This window comes from Pteropus vampyrus, unplaced genomic scaffold, assembly GCF_000151845.1.
Source record: "Pteropus vampyrus isolate Shadow unplaced genomic scaffold, Pvam_2.0 Scaffold316, whole genome shotgun sequence".
NCBI lineage: Eukaryota > Metazoa > Chordata > Mammalia > Chiroptera > Pteropodidae > Pteropus > Pteropus vampyrus.
Window position 1 is genome coordinate 401,034 of NW_011889097.1, and position 14,217 is coordinate 415,250.

Consider the following 14,217-nt stretch of genomic DNA (forward strand, 5'->3'; position numbering starts at 1 on the left):
AAGATGGCGCTGGGATGATGACCAAGAGGAACACGTGCCTGTGAGCGACGGGACGCAGTGACGATGAGTTTTAAAAAGTACGTACCTGATTTTCTTTAGCAGAAGATTCCAAAAAAGCTGCATTCCAAGATTCTGCTAACGCCTTCCCTTCTTCATAACTGATCACCCTAAAGAAAAAAAGGAAAATCCAATGAAACAGCTTTGCCCTTTTCCTTACGGGACATCTGTACTTGATTTGAGCCCCATTCTCATCGCGTTTTCCCTCGTGGAGCAGCAGCACGCTCCGCTCAGCATCGCCAGCCCGTGTGTGACACAGGAGCCCTGGGGGACAGAACAGACACCGCCCTGTGGGATTACCCACGGCTCACAGAGCATGACTCCCTCCCGCACGCCGGCATCTCACAGCGGGCCGCAGGCGCCCGAGGGCAGAGGCCGCTCGGAAAGGGCCTGCGGCTCAGTGCTGCAGTGACAAGCTGCGGCCCTGGCCAGGCCAGCGAGTCTCTGCCCTCCAGGCCGAGGACCCACGGGGGCGGGGTCCATGGCCGCCTCGCTCATAGCTCCGCTTCGCAGCCTGGGACGCAAACCCGACTTGCGGCGCGAGGGAGTGCCACCACTGTCTTTCTCAGCGGCGGCTTTCCCCAAGATGGTAGAGGGATCTAAAGGGAATTTTCCACAGTGTTCGCCCTCTTTTCTGGAGGAAATGAACAGGTGAGAGCCACACCGCAGTTTCTAATCTGGCCTGGTCGCTGCCACATTTCCGAACACAGAGCGGATAACGCCACAGCGGAAAATCTTCCTGCCCCAAGGACAATAATTAAAAATGGAACGTCAGTGACTAAATCACCTTATCCCGGATTTTATAAATCAGCGATGATTTACGAGCTACGCACCTTTCCATATGTAGGTCTTTCTTATTGCCAACCAACATAATAGGTATTCTATTAACAAAAGAAAAAAGAGTCAAAGTCAATGGGTCAGCGCAGATTTTATCGTTCAGACGGTGCTACCGTAATGAGGACGTCTAACGAGAGAGAACATTACTACTTACTGCACTTTCCCCACCATGTCCAACAACTTGCCGTGGATAACTTTAATCACTTCGAAACTATAAAAGAGAACGCATGAAATCAGACATCCATTTCAGCGCTGATGTTTTTAAACGGTTGTTATGGAATGTTTATAGTGGGAAACACAGAAAATGTCGCAGACTCGCCATTTTAATATAAAGTACACTGAACACAAAGAAGTGCTTTGTTTTTTCCTACCACTATTTCACACCTGCCCGGACATGACACGCAGTGACCCTTACTGAGAATATTCAAAGTCTAACGGTGAGCTGCCGAACCACAGAAACCCAAGTTTTTATCTCTAGATAAACGTTTGCAGATCATTCCGTAGCTAGAGGGCCCTGGCACTCACCCGTGCTCCCCATCGATATGGCGAAACCAAACAAAATGTAAACCGATTTACGCATTTCCTATTTCAATTTCGGACTGTGTTCAGCCCCTGTCTATCCAGGCAGCCTGCAGTAAGAAATGCGGTTTTTTATCCCATCGCTGTGAGAGAACACCTACCACGGTAATTTTTCCCCCTTAATCTGTTCGCTCCACGACACAATTACTAAAAATATTTAGTTTAATAATTGAGGCTAAGCGTTACTACCGATGTCAGCACAATGCTTTATAAGGATTCACGCTATCTCTGTGTAGCAAATAAACCCAAGCAAGGAGCAGGAGTCTTACCTTTTGATTGATGTAACAGAATACACGAGAATGTAACCATTAATATCTATGGAGTATGTCTGAGGAAAGATGGAATATTCATCCTGTGAGAGAAAAAAATAATCGGATGCATAACAAGCACTCTTTACTCAAAGGTTTTCACAATTACCTGGTCAAAGCAATCGAAGTAAGCACAAAGGGGATTACGATATTATTCTAGAAACACAGCCTATATGCTCCAGATTTAGTTAAGACTGGTTTGGGGGTGATAACGTGTTTTAAGCCAATATTCTAAGACTTTTGGGGTAGGTTGACTGTAAATCCCAGGAGAGCAGGGAAGGGACGAAGAGAGGGCCGATTCCGTGACCTCTTACTGCAGGAAAAGCACAACCGCAGTTCGCCCATGGACCAAAAATGCAAAATCTCTCAGGCCTCATGGAAAATTCACAAGTCTTACTGGTTTACTCCATAAATCTGTATTTTCATAGACACTATACTCAATCAGAGTGCGCACAGACTTTTGAGGATCAATATGAGTTATTTACTGAGAACTTTAGGAATTAAAAACCAAGGTACACATTATGTAATAGAGTATTAGTAAAGTTTTATAAAACTTAGGAAACTCTGCTTTAGATACAGAATTATTAAAGCACACAGAAAGGTCTGATGGCTGTGCAGTTTTCACTAGGACACGCCACTGCCTGGTACAGGCATCTCATCCTTACTTGAGACCTACCTGTCAATAAACCACACATACCAGGCGCTACTACAGAAAAATCATGGCGAGCCACTGTTAGATCAAGTAACTAACTCTCTATTAACTCTGCAATTCCAAGTGTGGGTACAACTGATGTTCGTGACGACCTTGAATCACTGCCCTACGGTCACGTGTCTTTTAAGAACAAAAAGAACAATTAGGTTTTACTATCGACTCTGATATCGCAATGGCCACGAATCAGAAAACAGCATTTCTACATCAGAGAGCTTACTACATATGCGAAGGAAAACCTGCCCTGTTCTCATTATTATTACAACTTCATTAAGTTGAATTCATTTTAGTGTTGAAACACATTTTTAGTTTTAAAACCAATTGTTAATGGAAGGACAGATCTTTCCACCCGGATTAAAAACAAAATTCCAAATGATTTTAGTCACCAACTCAGCTACAGAGGATCCAAAGTACAAATAACCTTTTCCCTGAAGGGAAGATGTGGAAATAAAGAGTTATATTTAAGAAGCATGGCGTAAAACACAACTAGTTAGAAAGGATAATGGAAGAAGACTCTCAGCTGTAGCAGCAACCAAAAAGGACAAAATTCCTAGGAATAAACCAAAGAAAATAAAAAATATATGATTCACCTGAAGAAAATCTTAAACTACCCCCAAGGGAGAAGACTTAAATAAATGGAACGGCATGTCAACCTTCCACAAGAATGTGCAGAATCAGAAGGATCTCCACTGACTAACTCTGAATTAATGTAGAAATGCAACATGATCCTGGGGAAAACATATTTCTGGACAAAGAATAGCAACTGTGGAGGCAGGTGACTGGAAACCATAAAGCTTCCATAATTAAAATAGTGCAGTGCTGGCTCATGGATGGAGCAGCCTGGAAAATTTACAAAGACCCAAATACATATGGGAATTAGGTATATAATACTGGCATTTCAAATCAGTAAGGATGAAGAGTGACCCTCAACGAAATGTACAGGGAACAGATGCAGAGCCACCTGGGGTACACGCCTAAGCTGGGTCTCTAACTCACACCTCAGCAAAAATGCATTTTGGAGGAATCGGACTGAGAGATGGAAACTCAAACTGTATGCGTAGCAGATGAAAGAATTAAAAAAATAAAGAAGATGCTCTGCATGGCTGAAAGTCTTTCAAACAAAAACCATAAACAAAAACAAACTGAAAATGAAACCTCGTAGCTCAGATCATATACAAAATGCTAATTTTCCTCCTCGTAGCTCAGATCATATACAAAATGCTAATTTTCCTCCTCGTAGCTCAGATCATATACAAAATGCTAATTTTCCTCACATTTTAAGGGCTCCCTCAAATCAATAAGCAAAGACCAACCACTCAGTAGACAAAAGGTGAAGTATATGACTAGAAAGGACAATTCGCAGAAAAGGAAAGACAAATAGCCTCGAACACGGGCAAATGGGATCACACTCCTTCATAATAAGAATACTTATGAAATTTAAAATAACACTGAGATTAACTATTTTTCACTCAGCAGATGGACAAATGTGAAAACGTTCAGAAACAGCGTGTTGGAGAGGCTGGGAGGGATGGGCACCGACTCGCCGCTGGGGCGAACGTAAGCGGTGGCCCTGTGACCCGGCAGTCCCACGCCCAGGACTCGCGTACCATCTGTCTAAAATGACACGAGACACTGGTGGTGGAACCGCTGTGGGGAGCGAGACTGGAAACAAGCTAACTGTAGATCAAGAGCTAAATCAGGGTACAGCTAAGCAAGATACGCTGCCACGGGGAAAAAAAGAGGCCGCATGCACTGATACAGAGATGTAGAGCTACACTGCTTTTTGTGTAAAAAAGAGAATCATCACCTAAAACTGTATGTGCATGTTCACGTACAAAATATCTTGGATGCATATACTAGAGACTGATGACAGCGGCTGCGGGGGGCGGGGCTGAGGTAGCTAGAGTGGGAAAGGTTTAAGTTTTACTCTTTGCTTTTTTGTGCTACTTTATTTCTGCAACACGAGCATTTACTACTATTAAGAAAAGTTAATCATATTTGTGTTTTGTGAGGGGAATTTGACATTATAACATTGACTGTCACTGACTCCTTGTCATTGAGTCTACTGAAATCAGACCAAAATATTTCATGCAAACTAAAAATAACCAACTTGCATCTAACTAGGTTCACGGTCATCCCTAGCTGGGCACTTACACCAGCTGTAATTCCGACTACTAAGCAGACAGCACTCGCTGTCATATACGCTATACAGCAATTTATTATGTACAATTTTACTCCCAAAATGTGCGAGCTAGCGAACAAATTGATGAGATTACTTTTAAAGAATTTGCCCCTTAATCATCTTTCCCTACTATTAGCAGCCTTAACTCCAGAGCCAGCCCGTATGAACCCAATTTAAAAGCAGATCCCAGAGCAGTAAATGTTAGTGTCATTTCATCTAATTTCTACAGGAGGAGGGTGGGACCGCAGCAGATAAAAAATGCCCGTATCATACCGTCATGAATGGTAAGTATCTTTTATTTCCCGGTCTCCTAACTGTGAAGTCCTAGCTGCCATGAGAACAAATTATTCAAAGTAGCTGAATCTGGATGTATGTCATGCCAAAATTCTCTAAATATTCTTATCTGGCGGAAACAGAACCCAAAGGAGCAAGAAGAGCAGAGCTAGAATGGACCTTGCTCTGGCCACCCACACAGCGTACGCTCGCTCCCTGAGATCTCGGATCCTTTTGGGGTCATTCTTTGTATCACTCCACAGTTAAAACAGTTACAGGCATGTGATGGCCAAGTTCGCCTTTATGCTTTAGAACAAAACAGAACCTTAGAAGAACACAGCTTCCACTCTGATCAGGAGACTCAATATGAATAAATGTTCTCTGCAGAGAAACGTCTCCAAGGACAGGTCTACTCCAGGCATGAGACGCCTGCATTTCCCCACTCCGGCCGCGCACGTCGACTGAGTGGCAATGCTAGGCCGCTGCTCTAGCCTCGGCAGCATCGAGATCTGCAAATGAGGATCAAATAAATCCTCTGCAAACTCACGAATCTACTCTAAACACAGTAATCCCAGGAAGGCACACACCATTATTACCAACATTTTGACAGACAAAATATCTGAGGCGCAGAGAAGTTCATTAACTGTCTCAAGGTCACTGGGTAAGAAAAGCAAGCATCCGAACCCAGGCATTGTGACTGCAGAGCCCACACAGCAAACCACTAGGAAGTACTGCTTCTCCCAGCCTACGAGGAAATGTATTTCCACAGTAACATAACATGGCAGTGATTCATCAATTTACATCCTTATCCCCACTTCCATGAGCTTAATGAAAACTTGAAACAAAGATATAAAAGCAAGCTGAAATCCTGACAGAGTCCAGAGTCCCAGCATAAATGGCATGGCCATATTTCTTCGCCCATGACACTGTGGGTTTATTCCAGTTGTCCCGGCATAATTACACCAGTGCCCCTTCACTTTAAAAGTGTCTTATTTTAGGCAATAAATTACACAGTCACCTTAACTAGAAGAGATTATAAACCCTAAGAATCCCACAGAAGGTCCCACCCCAGAGGCTCTTTGACACTAATTTCCAAGATAAGCTGCATCCTGTGTGTCATCCCTCCACCGTGGAGCCTGCTTTTGCTCCCCATGTTCCAAGAGGCTCCAAGCCCCCATCCTGTCGACGCGCAGTAAGGGCCAAGGACGGCTCTGCTCTAAGCCGACCGCCACGAGGCCTGATGACGCAAGCCCAGTATATCCACTGCCTCGTGGGAGTGTGTTGGGTGAATGAGAGCTGCGTGTCACATCTCTGTGACACACACATTTGATTTATTTTATGTGAAGCTTCCAGAACCGAAACCCCAGGGTTTCTTCTGGGCCATGATGACTCAGCAGAGCTATTCTCCTGCTTCACTTGTGGGTTACACTTTCCTTCCACGTTCACTCCCACACATAAGACAGAGGGGGTTCATTCTTCGAACCAGGAGAGGCCCATCCCAGTTCCCCTGAATTCCAGAAAAAAGCCTCCACTGAACATGGCCGACGGGATCATGCTACACTCACCCCTCCTGCCAGTCCGGTCCTTTGCTGATTATAAGATACAAGGTGAGGAGTCAGAAAGTGACATGGCAGCTTCTTTCCAATCCCCGCTACTCTCCAGTGAACTGAATACATTCCGCCTAACAGAATGGTTTCTAGTAAAAGCTGGACTGCGTGCCATGGTAATGGGGAAATTAAGCTGTCAAAAGGGGTTTCTTTGTTCCCCTCAAGTTCTCTTAATTTCTTTATCCTCTGCTTCCAGTCGATTCCCCTGGCAACCCATTCCCCACACCGCTGCCACATTGACCTGGCAGTATCTTTTTGGGGGGTTACTTAACCTCTGGCAATTGCCCACTGTGTAGCAAATCAAATCGACGCCCCTTAATTCACTGATCACATAACCTATCTCTAAGCTAGCGCGTTTCTGCCCTGTACCTTTCTCATGCCCTCCCCCTAGAAAAGACTTATTTTCGCTCTTAATGTGGGAGAGAACACATATTACAAAGGGAGAAAACACACTAACACGAGTCTCTGATGAAAAATTAAAAGCTTAGAAAACAGAAAACCACATTCCTGTAATAAACATAAACCTTCACAATGTTATGAATATATTTAAAACAATTCTAAAAAAGAACATCAAATTATTTGAAAAGCTGCCAAGAAATGTCTTAGAAATGACAAAGTAGACAATCATCAATATTCGATCGCACATAAATCCTGAGGAGTTTTCTTGGCCTTGCTGCCATGGTTAAGCATCGATGCCAGGCCACGACTGCCACACATGCTGTACAAGAGTCAACGACACTAGAGATACTTACTTGCCCAGCTGTGTCTACAAGTTGAAGATGATATTCTTGTCCATTTACTGTGATCAATTTTGTGAAAGCTATAGGGGAAAAGGAAATTAAATAGTTAGCTAAAAAAAAATTAACTTTAGATCACCTAAAGTTTGAACAATAACAACCAAGTAAGCAGAGTCCCTAATAATCGCCTGAAAAAGGTTCCATAAAACAAAAAAGGACAAATCTCTGGGTTTACAGCTGCTTTCCTACTTCGATTATTTAACCAAAAAACACTGGCTGACTAAAATCAAGACTGGGTAAACCTGAACTTTTTCAAAGAAACTGAGATCAAGCAATAATTCATATCCGATAAAAGTAATCTGAATGCTCTGTGGACAGTCCTTTCTCTTGTGGAAAAGTGAAATATGTCACATAAAGTTTGACGTCTAGAACGAACCAAAAGCACGAAACTTTTCATTGATTTATAGAAGTCTGGTGTCAGAACACAAAGAGCTACTATTAACTGAAGTGCTTATTTTTTTAACACAGAAGAATCAACAATTTTATTAACAGATAAAACAGCAATGGAACAGATGTTCTCTGTGAAGCCATCGTTCCCACTTAGCTTAAGGCTCCAAGCAATTTGTCACAACTTCTTTTCCTTACCCAGGGGAAATAAATTAGACTCAAATAACTTCCGGAAAAGTCAATTCAGAATTCTAAGGAGACAGACTTCAAATATAGACAAAAGAGGAAAGAACTATTAATAGTAACTGACTATTACAAGTAACCATCTGGAACTCTGACAACCAAACGGAACAGATTTCTTCTGCACCCTGTCCCAGGCATCTTGGCTCACGAGTCCTCAAATCTCCTGGCTGTCCGTTCAACTTGACAGAGCCAGGCACAGACTCTACCCTCAGAGCCAGGCACAGAATCTGCTCCATGCACTTTTGCCCACTCTGTGAGACAGCCAAAAGGGAAAGCCAAAACAGATGACAGTTAGGAGAGAAAATGGAAAGCGACAAGGACAGAGGAGATCTTGGCTAAATGGTGAGTTCCACAGGGAAAGGACGGCTGGAAGAGAAGCAACACTCTGGAGACTCAGACCAGCACCTTGCTCTTCTAATGCCAGCAGGGCTGCTGGAACAGGTGAGTGGAAGTCAGACCAGACTACTCAAGCCAACTGCCACACTTGATATCCTTGCGCCTTTTCTGGAAATAACCTCTTAAGATAATAATTAAAGCAGATGAAAATTAAATCGGAATATTTCAAGAAATACTGAATACTGGGAATACCCAATGTAACCTGTTTCATCAATTCTAAGAGAAGTTTCTATTGTATTTTTTTCCATATCATAATTCCTCTTAACTTGGGATGCGCAATGCATGATTGTGCTTTCGATCACCGTTGCCAGGGGGTGGTCATGAGGTACCCGTGAGAAAACCTGCCTTAGATACCTGCGAAGGTCCAAAAGCGCATTTTAGACTCAATGAAAATCACAGAAGAAATGCTGGTGAGCAGTAAAACAGCCACCTTCAAGTAGAACTAAGTAATTGTGGTTATGAAGTATAATTATGAAATTATTGAAACAAAACACCATCATTCATTTATTCATTCACTCATTCATTCACGAGCTATTTTTTGAGCGCCCATTTTCACCGCTAGAACTGTTCTAGGGGCCTCAGGGAGCTGACATCCCAACGAAGGCAGGAAGACCCATCAGAACGCTGTCAGGGGCCTTCCCCGGGAGGAGCGCGTGGGCAGAGGTTCAGCGGCGAGTGGAAAGCTCAGCGAGGAAAAGCAAGGACGTGAGCACGGCCGAGGCTGAGACCCGCGGGCGGGCGGTTAGGCGGGGGAGCAGGCAGGCGGCCTCGGAGGTTACGGTAAGAGCTTCGGATTTTTACTCTGAATGGGATGGGAAACCACGGGTTCTGAGCAGGGGAGTAACCCGATCTGCTTCATATTTTGAAAGGATCACTCTGGTTACGCTTTGAACAGAAAAACGGACAAAGGGCGCCGGCGTGAGCCCGCAATGCAGGGACCGGGGGCGGGATGGAGGCGTGAGGCATCGGTGAGTCCTGGACCCATTTCAAAGGGAGAGCGAAAGGCTCTCTTGAGTGACTCCAGTTGGGTGTGAAGAATGGAAAGACGGAAGATTGCGAAGTTTCTGGATGCACGGCTGCCATCTGCCAACACAGGCAAACCTGCGGGCAGAATGAGGAGCTGGTCTAGGTACGTTCCGTCTAAGGGGCCTAGTAAACACCTGGGGGAAATGAAGGCAGCTAAATAAAACAGCCTGGGCTCAGGGGAGGCAGTGGGGCTGGGGTTCCGTGAGACGGGCAAGTTCTCAAGAGGGGACGACCACCAGAGAGCAAGAGCAGAGGAAGCCTGAGCCCCCCGTTGAGGCCCAGGGGTGCCCTGTGCCAGCAGGTCAGAAACAGGAGGGAGAGTCTGCCAAGGAGACAAGGGAAATCCTGGTCAGCGAGGCAGGAGCACAGAGGTGGGAGAGAATATGCAACTGTACGTCAGACAGACAATAAATAAAATGGTAATAAACGTCTTAGTAGATCCTTGCACATAAAAAGGATGCAAAGCCTCCTACACAAAGCAGTAGAATGAAACTGAAGACCTTCCATCTGTCATGGGAAACTGCCTCTTCTTGTTACTATAGAGAAAGGGAAGCGTATGAGAGAGACGCCTGTCGGTTCCAGAGACCAGGAGTGAACGGAACCCCGTGGAGAAGGGGCGCTGGCTGGCTCCTGACATCACTTGCCTGCAACTCTCTCCCTTTTCCATCACTGGAGAAATTAATCCAATTACCAACCTAAAATCCCCAAATTGCAGACTAATAGCTACTTACTAGTAAAACCTACTACTAAGCCAGGTAGTAGCGATTTCGAAGGTTTGGCATTTCCTGGTAAGACCCGTGGCGCTAACGGGCACCGAGAGCTCTTCGTTCATTTCACATCCCAAGAGAAGTCGACCTGCCACGCGACGCTTGATGCTGCCGCCAGACTCCTAATTAGAATCTCCCCGTCTTCTGAGAGGAACTTTATTGGTTCATCAACAGTCCTACCTTGAGATGGCAGAAGTTTTGAACTGCTGTGATTCCTCCTTTAAATGACAAACTACCACTAAATGTCATCGTTATCAATTTAGTTCACGGTGAGCTATTAGATTAATACGAGAGTAGATAATCAAGCGCATTTGCGCAGGCAGTATTTCCGGTTTAAAAAAATTTCCAAACTCAAAAATATGTGGCTTTATCATGATTCTCCTGTTTTAAAAGATGACATGGTCCCAGAATTTTTGCTTTTGCAGTGACGCTTCACAGAAATGTGTCACCGCTGAACATTTGCTCTAAACAACCTGTTCCATATTAAAGTTATATGTAAATTACTAGATTTGTTCCAGATTTAGAAAATAGTTTTTTAAAAACCATAAAGCTATTCATTCATTTATGTCGCTAGCAACAAGTTTATGATAACCACTCCATTTTCTCTAATTCCGTTAGCCAAACAATGAATGTTTTTCTACGAAACAGCGGGGGAAGGGTGGAGGACGATTCCTGCGCTGCGTTACTGTCAGAAGTGTGGGAAACAGAATCTGATGTCTGAACACCCCTCATGAACTTCTGAGGGACTCATATACTCCGACGCCCGTTTCTGCTCTTGACTAAAGACTTTCATCGAATTCATTTTTGAGACTGAACAAAAGTCTTTACTATTAAACGCAAAGTATTAGGAAACCATTAAAAACACGATTAAAGATGATTTTGAGCGCCTCGAAGTAGTCATTTCACTGGTTGTCGGAATACCAAGGTGAGGAAGTTAGACTTCCATCTGATCCATTACTAAAATATGAAGAAACTATTTACATACAACACCATGACTTCCCTTCTGACTCAATTTTAAATGGCACAGAAGGTACACAATTATAAAAACCACTTTTATAAGCAGATCTTACCATGAAAACTATCTTCTATTGTTCTACGAAGAAAATTCCCAAATGAGCCTTATCTCTTTAAGGAGGCGAAATTCTAAATTGCTTTGTATAGCAAATACTAAGGCCAAGATCTCCGTTTGGTTTTCTTGTATTCTCACTCCAAAGGAGAGATAACCAAACTTGTCTGCTTAGCATTCAAATTAATTTGCTCCTCACAGTGGTATCCGATCTGTAAGTGGTAACTAAACAATCAACAGGATGTAAGGAGGACCCCTCCTTCCAGATAAGGCAGAAGTTACTTTCAAACATGGGTCTGCCCAGAGTGAGTTTAGCAACCAATACGTTTCCTTCCCTGCCATTAGCACACTGGGACACAAAGGACAGCTGAATATTTTAAGCCAGAGGTCAGCCAATTTTTCCTGTAAAGGGCCAGATAGCAAATGTTGGGCTTTGTGGGCCTTACGGTCTCTCTTGTAATACTTAGCAAGTCCGCTATCATAGAGAAGCAGCAGCCACAGACATTATGTGCGTGACTGAGCACGGCTGTATTCCAATCAAACTTTATGTATACATGCTGAAATTTGAATTTCATATCACTTTCACGTCACAAACATTATTCTTTTGACTTTTTTCAAATACTAAAAAAAAAATGTAAAACCCATGCTTAGCTTGTGGGCTGTAGTCTGTCAACTCCCCGTTGCAAGCCTCTTGCTAAGTCTCTCTTGCAAGCTCTAGGCAGGTGGAGTCTAAGAATCTAGCTGTTAAAAGTCTGTGAATCTAGCTGTTAAGTCGGCTTCATTTCTAATATGCCAATTGGGTTTTCATGAATCCCATGCTTAAATCTGCATGTTCCTGGTGACAAATTCCAGGTGTCAAGAAGCTGGGAAGACTGGTTCCAGGTTCTCTGGGATCCTAAGATGGTCTGAAAGAAGACCAGCTTCTAGCCAAGCAACTTCCCTGGATGGAAGCGTTTCAGATTCTCCTCCGTGACCCCTAGAACCAAGACTTGGCCCAGAGTCCTAGAATCCTTCAGGAATATTTTGAAACCAAAGATTGAAATTGGACAAGGTGAAGGTTGTGGCTGGTTCTAGTCTTTGGTGCTTTGTTCTGCACATGGCCGGAAAGGCCAACAGACTTTGTTTCTTTCAGTGGTGCAGCTGGTCTCCCCAGCCCCAGACGGCTCCCTTCTCTGCAGCCTTCCCGAAGCCTTCAGGACTGGAAGGGGTTGGGGTTGGGGCTGCTAGAGCTTCCCCAGGAGTAAGGCACAGAGGATCTGGAGTGCTTTCATCTCTTCTTTTCAAGCTCTGAATCCCTAAATAGGGCTACTGTTAGGGTGGGGATGGGGGACGAGGTTGCACACTCTATTTCTAGCTCTTTTAAAGCAGAGCCTGGAATATGAGGTTTTAATATAGGACTCTGGATTCCCATGGAATTGAATAACAATTTCTAGATGGCAGGATGCGGACACTGAATAAAAAAATCATTCACTGTAAGGTGGGGAAAGTTTTTGGAAGCTTTTTGGACCCCAGTTGGAGATGTATAGGTTTAAGTGAGCACCCCCTGCAATGCGGCCGCCAGGAACACACAATGGCTGTTTGTATGCAAAAGGCCAGCTTCTCAGTTTATAAATCCTTGGAAACAACACTTACTGTTCTCTATGGTTGGATCGTAGGAGTCCACAAATTGGCCTTCGACAAACTGAATCGTCAATGAGGATTTCCCTGTAAAAGCAAGCAACAGTTCAGTATACACTGGCGTATCAAGGCACAAAAATGTAACCCTCCGATTTTACATAAAAAACTCACTCTGACAGATGAAGGTATGGGAACAAAACATTCTTTTAATTAGCATTTAGGCGATTTCAAAAAAGGAAATTAATTTTATTAATTTGCTTATACAAGAATTTAGGCAATTAAGCTATTATGAACGAAATACCTTTATGACATTAAAAAATATTACCAACAAGCATACTGCATATTCTGTTAAAGGTAGACAAAATCTTAAACAAGGTCAAAGCTAAGCTGATTTTCTCTGGTGTCCTTGAAATCTGGCTATTAATTTTAATATGGAAATTAATAAAATATGATTAGTTTCTTTGGGTGCTTTCATATGTGGCTGTTAACAAGTATTAGCGGGTATAGCTTCTAAAGAGGGTAATCTGGAAAAAATACCAAGTCTTTATTGAAAAAACTGTGTGACAGCAGAAATCCGGTCTCAGTCACCCAGCATCAAAGGCCTGGGTGTGCCGGGCACAGAGAAGACAATTAAGAAATGTTCTGGACTTCGCAAAACCAGCAGTAATGACTGAGCCTGTACATTAACAAACCAAGCACTAGAGTCCTAAGTTCTCGCTCCTCTCTGTGTTAAAGTTTCTACCAGAGGCCTTTGGAGCAGGCTTCCCTGGGAAGAAGCAGCGAAGAACAAAGTCCAGATTCTGATATCACAGGAAAGAGGAAGTGGTTCCTCCCTAGTTTCATCCCAAACCCTTCCTGCCCTCGGCATCCTCCGCGTTACTGAACACGTGTGCCACACGCGCACCTGTCGACTTCCCCCTCAGACGAGCTGAGCTGCGGGAGAGCCGAGAGGGGGGTCTGCCAACATGAGGCTCATACTCCCGGGGCTTCGGTTCTGCGAGCCTTCCTCCAAACCACGGAGGTGCAGTGCAAGCGCCACGTTTTCACACCCAAGGCGGTCCCCACAGACTTAGAAATTTATTAATTCAACAGCTGGCTTATAAGTGGGCGCTGCTGGGAGACGACTAGAAACGCGCTCCCTCCTCCCCCAGCCCCCAAGTTGGCTGGTTTATTTACTGCTCAATGGAGCGGCTGAACACAGAGTTCAAAGTGTCTCTAGAATTACTGAAATCACTCTCTACAGGGCAGCCTACGAGAGCTTTTGAAAATTAAATGATACTTCTCGGCTGAAAATCCTCACTGCGATTAGAATGACCTGCCAGCTCCGAACCATGGCCCACAACGGCAGGCCCTCCCCGCTGGGCCC

General features: G+C 44.1%; 1 protein-coding gene across 1 annotated transcript in view; it reads right to left on the reverse strand.

The window, feature by feature from the left end:
* RHEB (Ras homolog, mTORC1 binding) overlaps positions 1-13,005 on the reverse strand; it is a gene marked incomplete at its 5' end in the record, with an annotated part of 18,163 nt that extends 5,158 nt beyond the window's left edge. The window contains 6 exons of the mRNA XM_023521780.1: positions 86-167; positions 891-938; positions 1,049-1,105; positions 1,743-1,825; positions 7,305-7,372; positions 12,867-13,005. Coding sequence (XP_023377548.1) covers positions 86-167; positions 891-938; positions 1,049-1,105; positions 1,743-1,825; positions 7,305-7,372; positions 12,867-13,005 — 477 coding nt within the window. The remainder of the gene's footprint in view (positions 1-85; positions 168-890; positions 939-1,048; positions 1,106-1,742; positions 1,826-7,304; positions 7,373-12,866) is intronic.
* Between the last annotated feature and the right edge of the window lie 1,212 nt (positions 13,006-14,217).